This window comes from Aedes albopictus, chromosome 2 (assembly GCF_035046485.1).
Source record: "Aedes albopictus strain Foshan chromosome 2, AalbF5, whole genome shotgun sequence".
In the NCBI taxonomy this organism is placed as follows: Eukaryota; Metazoa; Arthropoda; class Insecta; order Diptera; family Culicidae; genus Aedes; species Aedes albopictus.
In genome coordinates this window covers 473,436,575-473,458,516 of record NC_085137.1, presented here as the reverse complement: position 1 = coordinate 473,458,516, position 21,942 = coordinate 473,436,575, and the positions used below count along the sequence as shown (strand labels likewise).

At 43.9% G+C, this 21,942-nt stretch overlaps 1 protein-coding gene across 25 annotated transcripts in view; it reads right to left on the bottom strand.

Annotated features, from left to right (window-relative positions):
- LOC109414816 (calmodulin-binding transcription activator 1) overlaps window positions 1-21,942 on the bottom strand; it is a 634,609-nt gene that overhangs the window by 37,018 nt on the left and 575,649 nt on the right. For 24 of the 25 annotated variants that reach the window (XM_062854066.1, XM_062854068.1, XM_062854075.1 and 21 more), the window contains 9 exons: window positions 12,607-12,742; window positions 12,323-12,539; window positions 11,972-12,270; window positions 10,656-11,546; window positions 3,248-4,244; window positions 2,977-3,182; window positions 2,645-2,914; window positions 1,795-2,588; window positions 1,610-1,732 (listed from right to left, as the gene is read on the bottom strand). In XM_062854066.1, coding sequence (XP_062710050.1) covers window positions 1,610-1,732; window positions 1,795-2,588; window positions 2,645-2,914; window positions 2,977-3,182; window positions 3,248-4,244; window positions 10,656-11,546; window positions 11,972-12,270; window positions 12,323-12,539; window positions 12,607-12,742 — 3,933 coding nt within the window. The remainder of the gene's footprint in view (window positions 1-1,609; window positions 1,733-1,794; window positions 2,589-2,644; window positions 2,915-2,976; window positions 3,183-3,247; window positions 4,245-10,655; window positions 11,547-11,971; window positions 12,271-12,322; window positions 12,540-12,606; window positions 12,743-21,942) is intronic. The other variant, XM_029870780.2, reaches the window with a different exon arrangement.

Below are 21,942 nucleotides of genomic sequence, written 5' to 3'. Positions count from 1 at the left end.
CTCCAGGGATTCCTCCAGGAATTCCTCCAGGAATTCCTCCAGGGATTCCTCCAGGGATTCCTCCAGGAATTCCTCCAGGGATTCCTCCAGGGATTCCTCCAGGAATTCCTCCAGGAATTCCTCCAGGAATTCCTCCAGGAATTCCTCCAGGGATTCCTCCAGGAATTCCTCCAGGAATTCCTCCAGGGATTCTTTCAGGAATTCCTCCAGGGATTCCTCCAGGAATTCCTCCAGGGATTCCTCCAGGAATTCCTCCAGGGATTCCTCCAGGAATTCCTCTAGGGATTCCTCCAGGAATTCCTCCAGGGATTCCTCCAGGAATTCCTCCAGAGATTCCTCCAGGAATTTCGCCAGGGATTCCTCCAGGAATTTCGCCAGGGATTCCTCCAGGAATTTCGCCAGGGATTCCTCCAGGAATTTCGCCAGGGATTCCTCCAGGAATTTCGCCAGGGATTCCTCCAGGAATTTCGCCAGGGATTCCTCCAGGAATTTCGCCAGGGATTCCTCCAGGAATTCCTCCAGGGATTCCTCCAGGAATTTCTCCAGGAATTCCTCCAGGGATTCCTCCAGGAATTTCTACAGGGATTCCTCCAGGGATTCCATCAGGGATTCCTCCAGGGATTCCTTCAGGAATTCCTCCAGGGATTCCTTCAGGAATTCCTCCAGGGATTCCTTCAGGAATTCCTCCAGGGATTCCTTCAGGAATTCCTCCAGGGATTCCTTCAGGAATTCCTCCAGGGATTCCTTCAGGAACTCCTCCAGGGATTCCTTCAGGAACTCCTCCAGGGATTCCTTCAGGAATTCCTCCAGGGATTCCTTCAGGAATTCCTCCAGGGATTCCTTCAGGAATTCCTCCAGGGATTCCTTCAGGAATTCCTCCAGGGATTCCTTCAGGAATTCTTCCAGGGATTCCTCCAGGAATTTCGTCAGGGATTCCTCCAGGAATTTCGTCAGGGATTTTGTGGGCTTCGTGGCCGTGCGGTTAGCGGCGGCAGTCGTCTAGGCGTTTCGTAAGCCTCGGAGTGTGGGTTCGATTCCCGCTCCAGTCGGTGGAAACTTTTCGTCAAACGAAAAATTCATCACTGGGCCACTGGGTGTTCTGTGTCGTGTCCGTTGTCTAGTGTAAGTAATGTGTTCAGTCTGTGCAGCCTCTGGCTGAAGACGGTGTGAATTGTCTTTATTCCTCCAGGAATTTCGTCAGGGATTCCTCCAGGAATTTCGCCAGGGGTTCCTCCAGGAATTCATCCAGAGATTCCTCCAGGAATTCCTCCAGGGATTCCTCCAGGAATTCCTCCAGGGATTCCTTCAGGAATTCCTCTAGTGATTTCTTCAGGAATTCCTCCAGGGATTACTTCAGGAATTCCTCCAGGGATTGCTTCAGGAATTCCACCAAGGATTACGTCAGGAATTCCTCCGAGGATTCTGTCAGGAGTTCCTCCAAGGATTCCATCATGAACCTCTCCAAGGATTTCTAAAGAAATTCTTCTATTAACTCCTTCAGGGTTTCCTTAAGGAATTCTTCCGCGGATTCCTCCGGGATTCCATATTTAATCAAATGGTATTGTTGGAACAAAACATGATTGATGTTTACGGTATTGAATGATCGTACCTGTTCATGCGTTGATTATCTCGCAGAGATTTTCCAGACTTGCTCATGGAACGCGTTTCCATGTTGATTCCGCTGTCGACAGACGATCGTTTGGACAGGCGAGCTCCCGGTGGACTTTGACCACTGCAAGACAGTTCATAATGTAGTGGCACTATTTCATATATGAAGAAACTTCTAAAACTTACCTAGAAAATACTGCTCCTGGCCGAAGGAATACCCCATCGTGACTTCGGTTGCTATCGGAGTTCGGCGACAGAGCATTTGACAACATTGGGTTGGAGTTGTTATTCTCCAGCGCGTAGTGCAGAGCTCCGCTTGTCGTCGACTGTAAACCAGCTTGCCCGGATCCCTTCAAGTCGTTGTACGGCGACAGTGCCGCCGGAGATAGGGATGGGTTGTACGAGGACGAGAGAGCGAAGTTGTCGTTGCTGCAACTGTCACTGTTGCTACTATTCAGGGCATCATTGTAGTTGAACAGATCGTTGATAAAGTTGTGCTCCGGGCTGACATCCGGATGATTGTTATTCTCGATATCGTTACTATTGCTATTATCAAGGGCCGATTCGGCGGTTGAAGATCTACAACTAGCTCGGCGACCATTGTCACTACTTCTTCTACTATTACTGTTAGCTAGAGTTGTGGAAGGATTCGTTAAAGAAGCGGAAGAAGAAGGAACAGACGAAGAATCAGACGTAGCACTGGAAGCCAAAGTAGATAAAATAGATGTGGAAGAAGTTGAATAGGACGAAGGAATGGAGGTCAAAGTTGACAACGAAGCACTGGTCGGTGCAAGAGATAGTTTGATTTGTTTTCGCTGTAGCTCATGCTTCTCAAGTTCTGCAGCTAAAGCAGTGAATCCTCTATTCTTAGCTACTTCAAGCGGACTTTCGAGGACACAGTTCTTGACGTTCAGTGCATTCTGATTCCACTTGTACAGGACTAGCGCCGTTTCGGTGTGACCTCGCGAGCAGGCCCACATCTGGAAGGAAGGCCTGCATTACTTTCATGTCCATAAATCATAAAACGGAGTCTTACCAAGGGCGTAAATCCTTCCTGATCTTGACTAAGGGCGTCAATTTCTGCTTCGAGAATCACGTTCGAATTCTCTGTCTTCCAGGTTAGCATCGTGCGAACCAGTTTGGCGTAACCCAAGGCCGATGCCAGATGAAGCAGCGTCATACCACGATGTTTTCCAAGCCACGATCCGGGAGTTACCGATCGCCACATCTTGGCCGTCAACGATTGACAATAAGTCACCAATCGGTCTTCGAAGTTCGTTTGTTTGAACAGGACTGACTCTTCAGGCTGTAAAAAGCAAACTCCATCGTTAACGGTCACATTCAACTGACCCAAGTAAAAACACTTACCAACTCGCCCGGCTCGATCTTGATTTGCAGCTTCTCGTCGATCGATTCCAACCTTGTCAACAAGTTGAACTTGTACAACATGTCGTTGCCGTTACCTTCACACTTCGTTTCGAATTTGGGCGGGGATTTGTACTCAAAGTTGACTCCATTCGATATCACATAGCCATCGCAGGCAACCTGCAGCGTTACAACTCCAACCTCGTGTGCTGCAATGCATCGAAACTCATCAACATCGCTGTATTTCACCAGAACTACCTAAATCTAGTCTTACCTGGACAGTAGCACCTCAACACTCCGTTCTGCACCAGCGTCGTTGGCACCGGAAACGAATCGAATAATACTGTATAGGACGAAGCCGAACTCCACGGCCCCGTTACTAGCACCTTAACGCCACCCTCTGGATAAGCCCACTCCGGACTGAAGTCCGTAATTGTAGACTCGTTCGAGTGATGACTACCCGTCAACTCATCCCCCACAACAATCCCACTATCCGCCGACAGCTTGAAGTGACTCAAGTCACTCGCCCCGTCATCGATGTCCCCACCTGTTTCTGTTCCCGTTTCGCTCCCATTCAAAAACGCACTTTTCGCATCCAGTTCCAACTCCGGAAACTCCACCAGCATATCGAACGCGTCCAAGTTGACAAACACGTCGTCATCCACCGGATCGTGACTCTCGCCGCAATTCTCAATGAAATCCATCGGATTGATCTCCCCATTCATGGCATCATCCGTCTGAGCTCGCGACTGACTTCCGCCCCCACCAACCACTCCCGTCCCATGCCCGTGATGCCCCAACGGCATATTGGCGCTCAACGTCTTCTGGATATCCTCCTGGGATAAATCCAGCGTCTCGTTGAAAAACGGCAGATTGTCATGATGTCCATTTCCACCCGGTGAGCTGTGCCGTACCGAGTACCCACCGAACATGCTTTCGAACTGCTTCGTCGAACGCTGATGGTTCTGACTAGGCGATCCGGACGACTCCATGATCTCTTGCTTCGGGATTAGGCCGCCGCTGTGCTGCGACCCGTCGGACGGTGAATTTTCCATTTTGATACTGCTGTTGGCGCTTCCGTTACTGCTGGCGCCACTGCTGCTGCTACTACCACTGGGAGGGCCATTTTTGGCGCTGACATCTAAGAGTGATTTTTGTTGTTGCTGAAGTAGGTGCTGTTGTTGTTGCTGCTGCTGTTGCTGGGACGGATGGCATACGAAGGGTTGTTGTTGGCCGTTCAGAATCAGCAGGCTTCCGGGGTTGCCTTGGAGCTGAAATGAAAAAAAAGGAGGATATTAGTAAAAAGTTAGCAGTGATGTTACTCGATTGTTAATCCTCGAGCAGTCGCGTCTTGGACTACCTGCAACGGCACCACGTTCACGCTGTGTATCACAAGCGTGCATTTTTCATGGTGCGTGTACTCAGTACACGACGCGACCGCTCCCGGGTTAAGAAAGCATATGTAATACTAGAGTGGGTCATCGTTTATATGGAAAAATGAAAAATTCAATGGTATCCCATCAGATCAAAGCTTTTTTGATCTAATTTCAGGTCGCAAAGAAGTGTGCAAAATTTGGGCACGATCGGTTATGTCTACGTTTTGCGCATCGCGTTTAAAGTTTGTATGGGGTTTTACATGGGAAAACACACTTTTTTTGCATTTGAATGAATTTTTCTAAAACCATGTAACCGATGAAGTGAAAACATAGCCTAGGGTGTCCTGAAAAACTTTGTCGAAGGCCGTGAAGTGATCTGATGCTTATGAAAAAAGTTATAGCGTTGGCATTGCTAGACGAAATAGCATGATTTTGTTGCTATTGTTATTCCTTTACATGTTAAAACATAAACACATGCATGTGGTTCGTTGGTTATAACTATTTTCACAAGCATCAGATCGCTTTGCGGTCTTCAACATAGTTTTTCAGAACATCCTAGGCTATCATTTTACAGTATCGGTTAAAACGTTTCAGACAAACTTTTTCAACTTATGACAAAAATGCAAAAAAGTATGTTTTTCATACAAAATCCCATACAAATTTCAATTGCAATGCGCAATGTGTAGACGCAACCGATCGTGCTTAAATTTTCCACGGATACTCAGGACCCAAAACGGAACCAAAAAAGCTTTGATCTGAGAAAACGGTTCCGATGACCCACACTAGTAATACCGTAAATGGGGGTCAAATTGATCAGCGGGGTGGAATTGATCATTCACGGACTAAATTTTAATTCGTCGTTATGATCATACTATTCCTACCTCATCTAATTCATAGATGTAGGTAATAGAGATGGGTGTGAGCTTTTCAGTTTTTAGAAAAAGTTAGTCTTGTATTACTTTTTTAAGGGTTTTATAATGTGTTTCCTTAACCCGGGAGCGGACGCGTCGTGTACTGAGTACACGCACCATGGCGTCACTGCAGGCAGTCGAAAACGTGACTGCTCGAGGGTTAATAGCCAAAGCCGTTGGTACTAAACATTCGATGAAGTTTATGTGTTCACATTTTTGTGAAAGCTTGATGGTGAAGTGTTGTAACTATTCTGGACATGAATCAATTGCAAAAGATTCAGTTTTAATTGAAAAAAAAAATGATTGAACTAGTTAATTTCAAAGAAAATTTCATACCTTTAGGCGTTTAATGGTCAATTTCAACATTTCAATTTGGCATTCAGCAATTAAATTCGTTTGTCGTAAGAGTTTTTACGCATTATTCGTGTACAGAAGATCAATATTTAATGGAGCAGGCAATTTTCCATCCTAACCGATGTTCAATTTTATGCTGATCAATTTCTCCCCAAAGTGGCATAAATGCATTTTACATTTAGCAGGAATGGCTATATGTTCACTCCAAAAATGACTTTTGGATAGAAGACCCGGTCAAGTCACATATACCAATCAACTCAGCTCGATGTGTGTGTGTGTGTGTGTATGTGTGTGTACAAAAATAAACTCAGGTCACTTTTCGGCAGTAAACCTCAACCGATTATGACCGACGGTTCATTCGACGCGGAATCTGTTCCCATCGTTTCCTATTGAAAATGGTTCGGATCGGTCCACCCGTTCCGGCGTTATGGCCATTTAGGTGTTCCGGGCCGGTACACCAGGAAGGGACCAGATATGAAAATGTTACAAACCCATGCATGCGACCCATCAAACCGCGGCATTTTGAATAACCTAATGAACGGTAAACAGCAAAACAGTTTCAAACCGTATCTGAACCAGTAATGTTCCGGAACCGCTTTCTGGTGTCCCACCGAAAGTGGCCAAATGCAAAAGTGAACTAAACTCATACATGCGACACATCATATAGCGGCTTTTTCGATAAACAGTTCAATGGTAAGTAGAAAAATAGTTTCAGATCATGTTTGAACCGGTAGCGTTCCGGAACCGGTTCCTGGTGTCTTGCCGGAAGTGGCCAATTAAAAAAGTGAACCAAACCCATGCATGCGACACATCTATGAGCAGCCGAAGAGATACTGGCCGAAGAGATGAAGGGATCTGATCGTCGTGAAGATCCCGTTGAAGAGAAGGGAGCGGCACTCGTCGGAGGAAGGAACAGGAAGATCAAAAAGTTCACAGGAAAGTGCCATAATTGCGGAAAAGTTGGACACATGCAAAAGGATTGTCGGAATCGGAAACATCAAGGTGGAGGCAACTCGGCACATGAAGCGAAGGCAGTTTCGTTCATGGTGAAGAGGCCAGAACCCGTGAAAAAATCCAACGAGATCGTGTTCTGTGTGGATTCTGGTTGCAGTGATTATTTAGTCAACAACAAGGATCATCTTCAACCCCTGAGGAAGCTGGAGAAATCGTTTGTCGTGGACGTAGCTAAGGATGGCGTTTCGTTAATCGGAGAATATGAAGGTGAGATACGAGGATTTACGAAGAAAGGAGTGCGTTTTGAGATGAAGAATGTCGTTTATCTGCCGGATCTGCGTGAGAACTTGCTGTCAGTGAAGAGGCTTTCCGAAAGCGGTATCGAGCTGCTGTTGAAAGGAAAAAATGGAGCAAACAAAGCTGTAATGAAGAACAACGGTCAAGTGATGGCAGAGGCATTCCTGAACAGAAACTTGTACGAGCTTCAATTGATCGCTGATGACAAACACTAAGCCAACCTGTGTGCAACCGAGGTGAGTTCTGTGTGGCACCGTCGTATGGACCACCCAAGTCAACACGCCATGGAGAATCTATTGAAGTTTAAAATGGTCACTGGAATTGAAGCAAAGCTGAAGGAGATCGATTTTTGTGAAACTAATGTCAAAGGTAAGCAGTGCAGAGATCCGTTCAATGACTGTCGGAAGCGTACGAGCCAAGTATTCGAATGCTTTCAAGAATATGAGGCAATGGCATCCGCTCACTGGAATCTCAAGATTAGCAAGCTGACGGTTGACCAAGGTACGGAATACTGTTCAAATGAGCAACGGAGGTTTTACAAGCGAAAGGGTATCCAAGTCGAGCCGACGATTGCTTACTCGCCACAGCAAAATGACGTGTCGGAAAGATTTAACCGGACGTTAGTGGAGAAGATGAGATGCATGCTGATCCACTCAAGAATGCCCAAAAATATGTGGAGCGAGGCAGCGTTCACCGCAACGTACTTGCTGAATCGAAGTCCTACCACGGCTATTCAAGAGAAGGTAATTCCCGTCGAACGCTGGACCAGAACCAAACCGGATTTAGAAAAGCTACGCATTTTCGGATGTAAAGCGTTTGCCTGGATTCCAAACCAACAAAGAAGAAAGCTGGACCTAAAAAGTCGTGAAGGTGTTATGATTGGATACGGCCGTAATGGTTATCGCCTGTGAGATAAAGCTGCTAGAAGGATCTTTACCGCAAGAGATGTACATTTCGATGAATCAAATATGCCATTTGCAGATGAAGCAAATCCCGCAGAGAACAGCCCTCTGATTGTTCCAATTCGTTACAAGCAAGAGGGGGAGAACCAATGTGAGAACGATGCTGTGAACGACATGGAACCTGATCATGCGAGGGACCCCGAGGAGAATTACCAGGGCTTTGAGCAAGTTTCCGACAACGAGCAAAATGAAATAGCGGATCAAGAACATTCGACACCTGAGGCGTTCCCTTCGCAATCAAGACGTGAAGACTGCATAGAGTCAACCACGAGGCACAGCGAACGGGAGCGCAGGCTTCCAGGTAAGTTCCTGGACTTTTTCACCGGATTTAGAGCGTCGTCTGCTGTTCATATTTCCAATTCCACAGATCTACCCGCTTCCTATGCTGAAATCGCAAATCGTGATGACAGAGATGTTTGGTATGCTGCCATGACCGATGAATTGGAATCGCTGAAGGCCAACCAGGTATGGAAGATGATTCAATGCCCAGATGGAGTTAGACCAATGAAATCGAAATGGGTGTTCGGCACCAAACATGATGAAAATGGCAGTGTTACCAGGTACAAGGCCAGGCTCGTAGTAAAGGGCTATCTTCAAAAACCCGGACTGGATTATCAAGAGACCTATGCTCCAGTGGCGAAGCTCACGACTATGCGGACCGTTCTGGCTGTTGTGCTCAGAGAGGATATTGTTTCCACCAAATTGATGTAAAAACCGCCTTCCTGCATGGCGAGCTGCGCGAGCTGATATACATGGCAGTCCCTGATGGCGTGAAGGTGAAACAAGGAGAAGTGTGCCAGCTACAAAATTCGCAATATGGTCTCAAGCAGTCTCCAAGGTGTTGGAACGATAAATTCAACAGCACACTTTTGAAATTGGGATTCAAACGATCGATCGAGACATGACTACTGCCTCTATGTGCGTGCCGGGAGAAGCGAAAAAGATACCATATTCCTCATACTTTATGTCGATGATCTACTGATAGCCGGAGCGAAGCTAAGCGAAATTCTAGAATTGAAAAAGCAATTATCACGAGTGTTCAAAATGACTGACTGCGGAGAGGTAAAACACTTCCTTGGAGTGAAGATCCAGTACGACAAAAATAAAGGAAAAATGTTACTATCACAAACGAGCGCTGTTGAGAAGATGTTGGCGAAATTTGATAGCTGAATGTAATCCATCAAGAAGCCACATGGAAAAAGCCCTTCAATTGACCAAATCCCAGGACGATCCAATTCAGGAACCATATCGTGAGTTACTGGGAAGCCTTATGTACTCCATGATGTGGACCAGACCAGACATTTGTTTGCCGGTAGGGTTTCTCGGTAGATTTCAACAACAACCTGGACCACGACATTGGATGGCGCTAAAACGAGTTGTGCGATATTTGAAAGGTACCAAGCATATGACACTGCAGTTCAAACGGCATGAGCATGCAAAGCCCCTCACTTGATTTGCAGATGCGAACTGGGCTGGTGACCAAGAAGACTGGATGTCAGTCAGCGGATACGTTTTTCAAGTTTTTGGAAATACAATATCCTGGTCAAGCAAGAAACAATCAAGTGTTGCGATGTCGTCCAGTGAAGCAGAATATGTTGCGCTGAAACATATAGATATTCGATATCATTTTGTCCGTGACCATGTTGCTGAAGGAAAACTAGATGTAGAATCAATTGGAACGAAGGATCAACTAGCTGACATTTGTACGAAGGCGTTGGACGGAGATCGTTTCACTGCACTTCGGAGAAACCTAGAGTTACACGATCGAGAGGGGGTGAAACACGAAACTGGGCTTAAGGTGAAATAAGAGACCTCCAGAAAATTTCCTAAAAAATCAAATGAGTTAAGCGATTCATTGTTTGGGTATTTTTTCATCAAACACGATTTATTATTTATCACCTCCCAATTGACGAGTCAACGAACACTATGACAAAAGAAGAAAATGAAATTTGTTTCGTTCTAGAGTATTCTCAGGATGGTTTCAGGAACACTTCGGCTTACGTCGACGGAAAAATCTTGATTACATAATAGACGAGAAAGACACTATCATCACTAGGTGGATGATTCCGGGTTTTTTTTTAATATTATTTGACTTAGGAAAACTAGTGTCGCACCAACCACCATACCCCCTCTCCTCCAGGAGGAAGCACTCATGTAAATGTAGAAATACTCATAGAAGCTGAAAAGCAGGCTTAGTCGCAGTGGAAACGTTGCGCCAAGAAGAAGAATAAGAAGGTGGACTCATTTGTATTTAATAGCTATGTAGTAGCTGTAAAGCAATCGCCTTTTCCTTCAGGTAGACGATGAAATAGGCTAATTTTCATAGTTATGCCACAAATGTTTCTAATGGAGGGTAACGTGCCCTGGAGTCATCAGTAGGCCTGATAACTGTACTGATTTGTTCCCTAAATCAGAACTAAACATGAAAATAATTTAAAGAATTATTTTCGAAGAGTTATTCAATGCTACAAATATTTCTCAAGAGATTTCTTCAAATGCTTTTTAATACTTTAACAATTTATGTTATTTTCTTAGAAAAACGGCATCGTAGGGGACACAACTGGCAAATAACAAGTTTTCAAATGATGCAGATATTGTGTAAACATTTGTGCATGGCAATCTGCGGTAGGCAAGACGAAGATTGGTCTCGTGCAGCATCTAATGCAATAGGAAAAAGTGCTGGGCTCCAAATTTCGATTTTTTATTATTGGTAAGTTTTGAATAGAGTGTTAGTTGTTACAGAATTGGAATCCCGTCTATATTTGATTCACTGTTCACCTCATTCATCAAACTCCATTAATCACCCACACCCCATCCCCCCAACTCACCTGTGACAAACTCAGCACCAGCGACGGCGTTCCCCCTCCACCACCGCCGTTCGAGTTGACCATTGACGCACTGCTAACCGCACCATTATTAACCGTAATGTGATTATGATGGCCACTGCCAACACCATTATTATTGCTATTGTTAGCACCATTGCTGTTGCTGCTGCTACTGCCATTAGGATCTTGTCTCTGCTGCTGCTGTGATGATGTCCTCTGATTGACACCATCACCCACCGTTGTAGAACCTCGTGCCCCCGCGGTCTGCTGATGGCCAAGCATTGATATATGAGCCGACGACGAGGACGACGCTTCGCCATTGGTAGCGGCCGTGAGATTTATGCTGGGGTCGCGGCCAGCCGCGGCGGTCAATTGATTGCTGGCCGAGGAGGATCCACCGGAAGTCGCGGACGACGCCGGAGAGGAGGACGAATTATTGCCGCCAGTGATGATCATGTGACTCCGGTGTTGCTGCTGGGCCGCGGCCAAATGCTGACCATTCTGGACCAGCCCGTTTGTAATATGACTACTGACACTTGTTAATTGTGAGTTAGCGTTATTGCTGTTCAACGAGTTGAGATGCTGGGTGAGGGTTAAATTACTGCTACTGCTGCTGCTGCTGACCACTACCGACGAAGGATTCTGCTGCTGCTGCTGATGTTGATGATGATGGGGGTGATTGCCGGCAATTGCTCTAATTGAATTTGGATTGTTGCTGGAGTGGTTCAGTTGCTGAGAGGTAGGAATGACTTGGAAATGTATCGAAGTGTTGTCCTTGGGTGCGAGCGAGGTTCGGTTGCCGTCTTGGAGAATGCCATTGCTGTGGGCTTGCTGCTGTTGCTGTTGGAGTTGGGTTTCCCGAGCACGCCGGTTGTCGATCCAACGGGGGTACATCTGAGTGGGTGAGAGAGAGGGCGTTGTGAGATAAGATTTAATTGAGATTTTGCGGTCAATATGGAACATTGGGATTTATCTACTGGGGCTGTTGATTGCAGTGCTAAATTGAAGACGATTGATGATGATTACTGTATACTGGACCAGATGCATGTGATCTAATGAAAAGTGTGGCAAATTTGAACTTATGACAAGGAGTATGTATAATTTGTAGAATTCGGATAGACATGCTGAGAACTCTAATTTGATTGAGCAATATAGCGTTACTGTGTGAACGTTTGTCGTGACGAACGCGTTCAATGTGTCATAAATATCGGCCGCCATCGAGAACCGATGGTGTTAAACTTTGTCTGTACAATTACATATTGATGAAATACTATTTTGTAAGTCTTTATCTATAAAACATCGAGCCCATGGATACTCACCCTCGATCCAATCAGCACATTGGGCGCCGTTCCGCCCATGTGCCCACCAGCTTCTGGCCTCTTGCCCATGTCACCGCTCTTGGCAGCGCTGATCCTCCGCATCGGATGCGAACAGCTCTTCCCGTCCACACAGTTCGCGTCCGGGCAGCCACATTCCAGCTGTTTCACCAGTGCCGATTGCCGGGCCATCCGTTGCTTCTCCATCAGCTGGCTCACGATGGCCTCCACCGTTTCGGCGGTCGAGATCTCGATCTCGTTCGTTGCGTCCGGTTCGTCTTCGCTGAAAACTGCCGGAAAAACTGTCCAATCAGTGAAATAGTCGGCTTCCCAGGAAGGCATCTAGATACTTACACATCGGCTTCAGTTGGCTGACGAGTTCTTCCTTGGTCCACTCCTTCTTGTCGCCCCAGAGGGCTAAATTGGGTGTGATCACTGCCATCTTGTTGTCGTCCGGGTAGGGCACGTTCAGATAGTGGACCAGGACAATATCTGGGTTTTGAAGCAGCCAGTAACACCGCCGGTGGAAGGTCGGGAGAATGGCCGAGTGGACATAGCAACCGTAGATGCACTGCCGGGGGGAAGGGAAAGATAAGTTATTTGTGTTACTGGTGGAATGGACAGCAGAAGGGACTTACCTCAGTACCCTGAACCTTGAGCTTCATATGATCCTCACGGGTTGTCTTGCCATCTTTTCGCTTCTTCCAACAATAGCCATCTCGTCGGTAGCGCACCTTCTTGCGGGAATACAGCAGCATCGAACCGCTTTTTGGCCTGAAAATGGAACACATGATTATTATTAGCTCTATATTATTATGGGGAAATTCAGCCCGAGGCTAGTTCATCCCCGCTGAGGGGAACACATAGTAAAAAGTCAGCTTCATTTAAAAAAAAAAATTGGAAATTCTTTAATTGCACTAAACTTGCGATACGAAATTTGCACTTAGATGATTAGCAAATATTGTCAGAGAGATGATTGTACTAGAGATGGTCACTTAAAGTAAATGATCAAACTTCGTTTGTAATTTTACGATAAATTTATGGTCATATTTATTTTTGCATTTGCGTCCTCATGTCTAATATATTTGATCCTACTTAGTAAATGTCGCTTGCTCAACCCTAGTCGTGCATTTGGGTCATTATGACCCCTAAACTTGAACTACGTACGCGAGGTGCGCGCAAGCTAATGCACGAAGAAGGTTAATATGACCTCCACCTTCTTGTTCTACCCGAAGTTAAAACACGCAATTTTCTCCACTGTCAGACAATCTTTCAGCATGATTTGTCCAAGTTAAAATAATATTTTCTCGTCTCTTTCCTGATGATAATCAAACTGTAAAGTTATGCATGCCCGGGGCCCGTGGCGCAGTGGTCCACACGTTCGCTTCATAAGCGGATGGTCATGGGTTCGAACCCAACCCCGGCACTTGCAATTTTTCGTCAGTTGCTCTTCCCCCCGAGAGCAGCTGGCACCTGACCCTCTTCGGAGCATATAGCTCTAACGGACCCGGAATTTGGATATCGGCGAACCGCAACTCATAATGGACCCCCAATCGGACTGGAAAAGGAACACACATCAGCATCACATCACCGTGCTCATCATTCTACCATGGACAGGGTAGAAGAGTGAAAGAAGCACAAAGGCAACCAGTTCAATAAAGTAGAATAGAATAGAATACATTTAGGCGCTGTACAAAAGTGGAAGTGCAGCGTCCAATTGGAATCGCTCACGTAGTACCCTAGTGAACAAAAGAGCTGTAAATTAGGTTAAGTGATTAAGAAAAAAAAGATCACAAAGTGATCTGCGGTTGTGAAAAAAAGTTATGCATGCATGTCTGTGATTTATTCTGTATTGTAAATCTATTATGATTATTCACTCATATCGCTCAAATCATCAGATGCCACAGCATGACAGGCCTTTCATGGTGACATCGACGATACCCAAGCATGTGTGTTATGTTATAATAGAATTACTACAGCGCAAGTTTCGGTTGTATAGAAGTTTATTTGACGTAATTCTAACACTGTGTTGTGGGCTGCGAAACGGTGAGTCGATAAGGAGAGCGTCCAACATAGCTCTGGTCCTCACAAATTCCTACATCATGCTTCCACGGGTCAAGCGATGACAAAGACCGCCAGCTAAGAGTTGTGTGCTTAGCTGGTAGTCCACTGTTGTCCTTCTGACTTCAGCTAGATTGAGGAGGTACGACCCGAGCGTCTGTTCACCAAGGAGGTGCGGCTCAAACAGTGTCTGTTCTGGCATCCAGCGGCTGAGTATGAAATGCTGTATCGCGTCAGCTTTACCTAAGAAGGCAGCCCTTCAACGCAATGTCGGCAGCGCGGCCCCGGTAAGGTAGCCTTCTGAAAACCTTCACACACCCAGAAAAGCAAAAGTTGAATAAACGGAATCATTCAACGGCAACAGACCCGGCAAAGAATAAAGGACAACGATTGGAAAGTCGGATCTTGGAACGTGAGAACTTTGAATAAACTTGTACGTGTTGGGCTTCTGGCTCGTGAACTGCAGAATGTTGGCGTTAATGTGGCAGCTATCCAGGAGATTCACTGACCCAAAACTGAAGAACGCGAGCGGTGGATCCCATCGGCGACACTTCATTCAAGTACCACATCTACTACAGCGACGGCGATAAGGCAGAATGCGGAGTTGGCTTCATAATGATCGGGAAGCAGATGAAGTGAGTGAGTCGGTGGAAGCCGATAAGCGACCGAATCTGTGTGTTGAGGATGAAGGGCAAATTCTTCAACTACAGCCTGATGAGCATCTATGCGCCAACGAACGACAAACCCGATGACATGAAGGATGAGTTCTATGAGAGCCTTGATAAGGCCTACGGAGAGTGCCCAAAACAAGATGTCAAAATAGTCATCGGAGATGCAAATGCGCAGATCGGCAGAGAAAGTTTCTTTCGGCCTGTCATTGGAACGGAAAGCCTTCATTCTGTTACCAATGATAATGGTCTGCGCCTTGTGACATTCGCTGCTGCTGAGGGATGGCAATCAGCAGTACCTACTTCGCACGTAAGAAAACACAACTGGCGACACCCGAGTGGTGACACTTGCTTCCCGATAGACCACGTGCTGGTCGACAGGCGACATTTTTCGGACGTCATAGATGTGAGATCCTACAGAGGCCAGAACATTGACTCGGACCATTATCTTGTAGCCGAAAAAAATCGGGCGCGATTATCCAGCGTCACGCGTTCAAGAAACAACAGGACGATGCGTTTCAATATCCAGCGCTTGTCAGCTGAAGGTGTTGCTGCTCAGTATCATCAGAAGTTAGACGAGAGGATAGGATAGACCAACGTAGCTGGAGATGTCAACAGATTATGGGGAGTTATTCACGAAGTAGTGACAACAACAGCGCAAGAAGTGATAGGTACCGTTCAGCGACGCCAACGTAATGGTTGGTTTGACGAGGACTACCAACGAGTGACGAACGGAAAGAATGCCGCCAGAAGTCGAATGCTAGTGGCCGGTACCCGGCAGAACAGGAAGCGGTACAGGGTGGCAAGAGCAGAAGAGAAACGAATCCACCGCAGAAAAAAAAACGGCAACACGAAGAGAGTGTTATTGCTGAAGCGCAGGAAAGTATGGACAGGAACGATATGCGGAGGTTTTATGCAACTGTCAATGGCGCGCGGCACAAGACTGCGGCAGTGCCCGCCATGTGCAATGACCGGAAAGGAAATTTAATGGATGAGGTTAAAAAGGAGCTGAACAATAGCAAGGCTGCTGGGAAGGACGAGATCCTAGAGAACTTCTTACGCCCGGAAGCGAGCAGGTACATCAATCAACCCACCAGATTATTATAAAGATTAGGGAGGATGAAGAATTGTCCACTAGCTGGTAGGATGGGCTCATATGCCCAATCTACAAGAAAGGGCATAGACTGGAGTGTGCCAATAACAGAGGGATTACCCTTTTAAATTCGGCGTATAAGATACTGTCGCGTGTCCTGTTCAACAGACTGCGACCTCTTGAGGAGTCCTTCGTCGGCGAATACCAGGCTGGTTTTCGTGAGGGCCGATCAACGACGGATCAAATGATTATCTTGCGGATGATCCTAAATACATTTCGGGAATATAACTTGCAGACTCACCATCTGTTCATTGATTTTAAAGCAGCGTACGATTCAGTGAAAAGAAATGAGCTTTGGCAGATAATGTTTTCGGCGAAACTAATAAGGCTGATACGCGCAACGCTGGATGGATCAAATCATGTATTCGGATCGCGGACAAAGTGTCTACGTCGTTTGTGACCTTGGATGGATTGAAGCAGGGGGATGCTCTTTCAAATTTATTGTTCAACATTGCACTCGAAGGAGCGATTAGGAGGTCTGGCGTGCAGAGGAATGGTTCTATCATCACACGGTCGCACATGCTCCTCGGTTTTGCAGACGATATTGATCTCATCGACATCGATCGTAGAGCAGTGGAGGAAGCTTATGCTCCTCTGAAGAGAGAGACAGCTAGGATAGGCTTGACGATTAACTCTACCAAGGCAAAGTACATGATAGCGGGTAGAGACAGCAGCAGTAGGCCTAAAGGTGTTAGTGCTGAGATAGTGATTGATGGGGATATGTTTGAAGTTGTTGAAGAATTTGTTTATCTTGGAACACTTGTGATATGTGACAATGACGTTTCCCGTGAAGTGAAAAGGCGTGTACTGAACCTAAAATTCATGTCATATAACCTTCCTGAAAAACCGACGTTTTCCGTTAGGTTAGAAAGTTACATTTCTGAAGAGTCAACCGACGTTTCCCGCAAGGCAAAAAGCCAATAAATTTCCTGTGTACATTACACACTTGAGTAATGATTATGCATTTCTTGGCCACATGTTTTCAAAGCAGACCCAGAACGATTCCGTGTTGCAGGTCGAATTTCAAACCTTTTCAAACATACACTGATGTTTGATAACATACGCTTCGAGAAATTTAACACCATCGTTCAACAACGCGTGTGGCAATTGTTGACCGATGATGACATGTGTTAAGCACTCTGCTGTGTTGCTATGTTTGGAAACGCAATAGTCTTTTTGTATAATGACTCTGTCCAGGCTCCACCCTTAGGAAATTTTGTAAGTCAGTTGCTAAATTTCTTTTATGAATAAATTCATTCTCAATCTGATCGTCTTGGAGTGATCATTTCTTGAAGAAGCCACGATACCTTTTCAGGCGTATTGCAGCTGCGAATAGGGCCTTTTACGGATTGCGTAGCCAGCTTAGGTCCCGCAATTTGCAAACGCAAACAAAATTCAAACAGTTGAACATTCTTTACTGTGTTACAAGCCCGTGCGCAACGGAAGGGTGGGGGGTTGGCTGTTGGTTGTCAACCCCCCCCCCCCCCCCTGTACCACAGTTTCATATACTAGGCGCCCCTCTGCCTTTTACCGAAACCCCTCCCTTTACGCCTTTTCTGTGCACGGCCCTGCTGTGTTAGGGTAGGACGGGGCAAGATGAGCACCTCACCGTTTTACTACTTTTATGATGAATTTTGTCCAAACAGCATCATAATCTGTTAGAATAAAGTTCATTTTGTTTGTAAACCTGAAAAAAGGAACTTCATAATGCACGAATTGAAAAATATCGGCAAATTAGTGAATAGCATGAATTTTTAGCATTTTCTTGTAAGAAATCATCAATATAAAATAAGGTTTTTACGTCAGAATCAAATTTTTACCATAATTCTGGTTATCAGCCAACATAACTAGCATACTACAAAGCATTTTAAGTTATATTAGAAAATATTTTCCAACAACAAACATTAAAATTTATTCAATTTTAGTTTTCTCTATATTGGTCAGAGTTTCCCATTGTTCATGTGTACATAAATGTGACAGTGAGCCTCCCACCAAATTGTCTCCCAGCTCTTCAAAATCGCAGTGTACAAAGCTCCCAGTGAGCTCGTCTCATGCGCTGCGTGAGCTATTGATATCTAAGGTGAAAAACAACTTCTTGGTAACGAAGAACCTCAACAACTTTTTTCCGTACACAATACAAGTGGCTGGTTGGCCTATGGGATACGACTAGGGGCTCTCAATGCAAAGGTTAAGGTTTCAGTTCTTGTTCGTGTATGAAGTTTTTGTCGTCAAATTTTCTAATTTAATCAGCGCTCATGAGACACATCTTGAGAAAAATGAGGCGCACAACTTTTAGTCTCAAAATGTACTGTGCTTCTGGGAGCTTGCTTGCCATGTGGCTCCTGTACATGGGACTACAGCACGTGTACATCAACTCTGATATTGGGGCAAGATGAACACCCCTGATGAGAGTATAGAAAATAAATATTTGAAATTATTGTAATCCACTCAATAGTGCCAAACACAGGTTTCCGTATCCTCTGTAACTATTTGGTTGCGTAAATTTCTAAAAATAAGCCACCTAATAACCGTTGTATGGCTTCCGCTTAATAATTGGGTCATTTCATATAAAGTATTATAAAACCGCATTTTTTTTAATAATCGAAAAAGATACTGATAATTTTGGAACGTAATACCATAGCTATAAACAAGATTTGTTATATCAATCACTGTATGGCCAATTTATAGTTAAAATATGGGTGGTAGAAAACATGATATAGAAAATAACTACTGAGGGGTACCTTTAAAAATTGTGTTCACTTTCAATAAACTCAACGTGATCCTTAGGGTGCTCATCTTGCCCTGCCCTACCCTACATAAATGTAATTGTTTTACATAAAACATTCATTAAGATCCTTTTAGACTGCCAAAAGCAATACAATTGCATCTACCACTATTGCCAGGGTGTCGTTAACCCTTGAAACACGGGACGAACCTTGACTGATTCAAATGGCTCGTTCTCAGTAACTAAAGCATGAAACTGCAATCTGGAAGAGTTGTGCTAAATGGTGGTACATCGGGGATCCCCTCTTGACCCTTCCCCTTTTTTGTGTGGGGCGGGTACAGGTGTGGCATACATCATATTTTTAACTAAGTTCGATTGTTTCAATGTAATAACAAACAAAGATTGCAGTTTTTTCTTAGATTTTATCACTTGTCACCTAGATAAGCAAGTTTCCGGAATATCCCAAAAAGTGGTCAAGGACTCCAAAAATCATCGGAATGAACGCTAATGAACTTGTTTTGGCAAATCATGAAGATTGACGTGTCGCCAGCTAGGTTTTAAAATACCTCAAAAAGTGACCGCTTTCCCTTGAAAACCTGTCTTCCGGAACATCTCGGGAGGTGGCAAAAGTCACCAAAAATGTTGAAATGTTCCCCAATTAGCAACTTTGAGGAAATCATGAAGATTGATGTGCGGCAAGTAGGGTTTACGAATCACTCAAAACAGTACTCACTTTCCTGGCGGTCCTGGTCACTTGTCACCTAAGGAATACCTCGGAAAGTGAACACGGTCACCAAAAATCATCAAAATGTACTCTAATGAACTTGTTTTGAGAAATCATAAAATTTCGCAAGCTAGGTTTCAGAGCCAATCGTATAGAGACCACTTCCCCGGGGAACCAGGTTCCCGGATCATCATAGGAAGTGACCAACATTGCCAAAAGACTGTCAGGAATTCTTCGGAGTGTTTTGGGTAACCCTTCATATAGGATCGCCCACGTCTAAGTCTGAGTAGCATTAACAGTTGAAGCTGAGGCTCCCATGCCCCACCAGCCAGCGAGCCAGCCAGATAACCGGGTTTTGCAAACTAAGCATTATTTGTGGCAATACTTTGAGTGGCATGATGGAACTATGCCGAGCGCGCTAAGTATTATTAGACCACTAATGTAGTTGCATGAAGTGGGTGACGAGGTACATGAGTATCATTACAGCGCTACACGCTATGTCCAAAGGGAAGTATTATGAAAAGTGAATGTACCTCAAAGTTTATTCGCTAGAACCGTATTATTTGACCAATAGATTCAGAATATGTGCGATTTAAAATAATCCATCTTGGGTTTTTTCCCATACATTTTTATATGTGATGAAATTAACCTTAGAATGACTTTTTTCGCGATTTGTATGGGAAAATAGGGAAAAAAATCAAAAATATCAAAAAACCCAAGATGAAATATTTTGAACCACACAGATTCTGAAACTAGAGGTCCAAATCTACGATCCTATGGAATAGCATTTGAGGTACATTCGATTTTCATAATAATTCCCTTTGGACATAGCGTGCGCTAGTACAGCGTGTTTAACCGTTATTGCAATATTGAGGCTCCAGTTTGACTAAAGTTTGAAATACACGGGGAAATACATAACAACTCATAAGAAATCTGTCAAGTTCGATTCAAGTATAAGTTAGGTTGAAAAGCGAACCCACAGATGAACCTATATTAGAAGTTCTTTCAGTGTTCAGTCCAGTCTATATGTTACAGATGTTCGTCAATCGTATTCCTCTCATCGCACTCTACCTACTTAGCCCACCATATCCCTTGGATCTGCAGTTCTTAAGACATCTGGTTTACCACTTATTTAAACATTTTATTGACTTTTAATTGATGTTTCAACTTATTCACTTTTTTTCTTTCCTTTCCTTTGCATAAAAAAGTCACAAACAAAATACGTAAAAAATCTAAAACTGAATAAATATAATGAATAAAATAATAAAATAAAATAAATAATTAATAAAAATAATGTTTCGGAAAAGTGAATGATTCGAACGTAAGAAAAACAGTATTGTTGCCGCAACCACTGTGTAGTGCGACAGTTGGTCAAATGTGTGAAACAACCGAATCATCCTTGCGCACCGATACATTTAAGTAATTTTAATTGTAGGTGACATTTGGGGGCTTATCGTATGTATGTGATATACAAATCCACTCGTAATCATTGCCGTACTTCAGTATGCTATAAAGTCAATTGCGATCACGTAGTAGGTGACAAGCAATAATAGTTCAGTTATATTTTTAAAGCTAGTTTCAGTTGTTTATTTGATTAGTTTCCCGATGAGCAGTGCACAGTTCCCGAGCAAAGCCTGACAGCAAATTGAAAACAAATTTTGATGTTGTGATATTGCAAATTATAATAACCCAGGTTGTTTTCGTTTTGGTCGTTTTAACGGTTAAAACATCAAAAATGAGAGCAGAAAAATGTTCCCGTAACAGCAAGTTGAAAACAATTCCTGCTATCAGTGATAGCAAATTGATAACTGTTTTTGTTATCAGTACGAAAATGTGAAAAAATCGTTAAATATAGAGGTTTTTCTATTGATATTAAATTCTGAATGCCATAAGATAATTACACTAATGATATACTCTTAGAATTATTAAACAAGGTTGCCTAGAAGTTTTAAAATAACTTAAAAAAATATTTTTCATAATAGTTTGAAGTGACAGCAAAACGAAATCAAAATTTGAAATCAAATTATGTCAAGACAAACTGATATCAAAATGTGATATCAATTTGCTGCTGAATACAAATCGAGTTTTCGAATTGCTATCATTTTGTTGTTGGACTCTGCTCGGGTTCATACAGTTATTCGTTTGTTTTAGAGGAATTTCGTAACGTAGAAGAAAACAGAAATGTATTGATTATTTGTATAAATTTGATGAACAAATTCTATTAACGGCTAAATATATTTGCAGCTTTGAAGCTGTCCAGTTCGACTACTCCAAAACTGTTTCAATCCTACAAGTTACGCCAACAAGTATAATTTATTGTTACATAAAAATCGAATATAAATGTATAGTAGCTACAATGTGCAAAGGATTTAGCGCAGGGCTGCCCAACGTACGGCCCGCGGGCCGGATCCAGCCCGCGAGGACATTGTGTGCGGCCCGCGGCACGATTGGACAAAAATGATAGAATTTAGCCCGAGATATTATTATTCTGAATATTTTCCTTTTTCAAATGTATTTTAATAATTTTAAAATATAAAATGACTTTTTAAAATATATTTTGTAAATTTTTTTAAAGATTCAAAAATATGAAAGCATTTGGTTTGAGTGTCCTACAGAATTGAAGTAGAAGATTCTTAACAATAA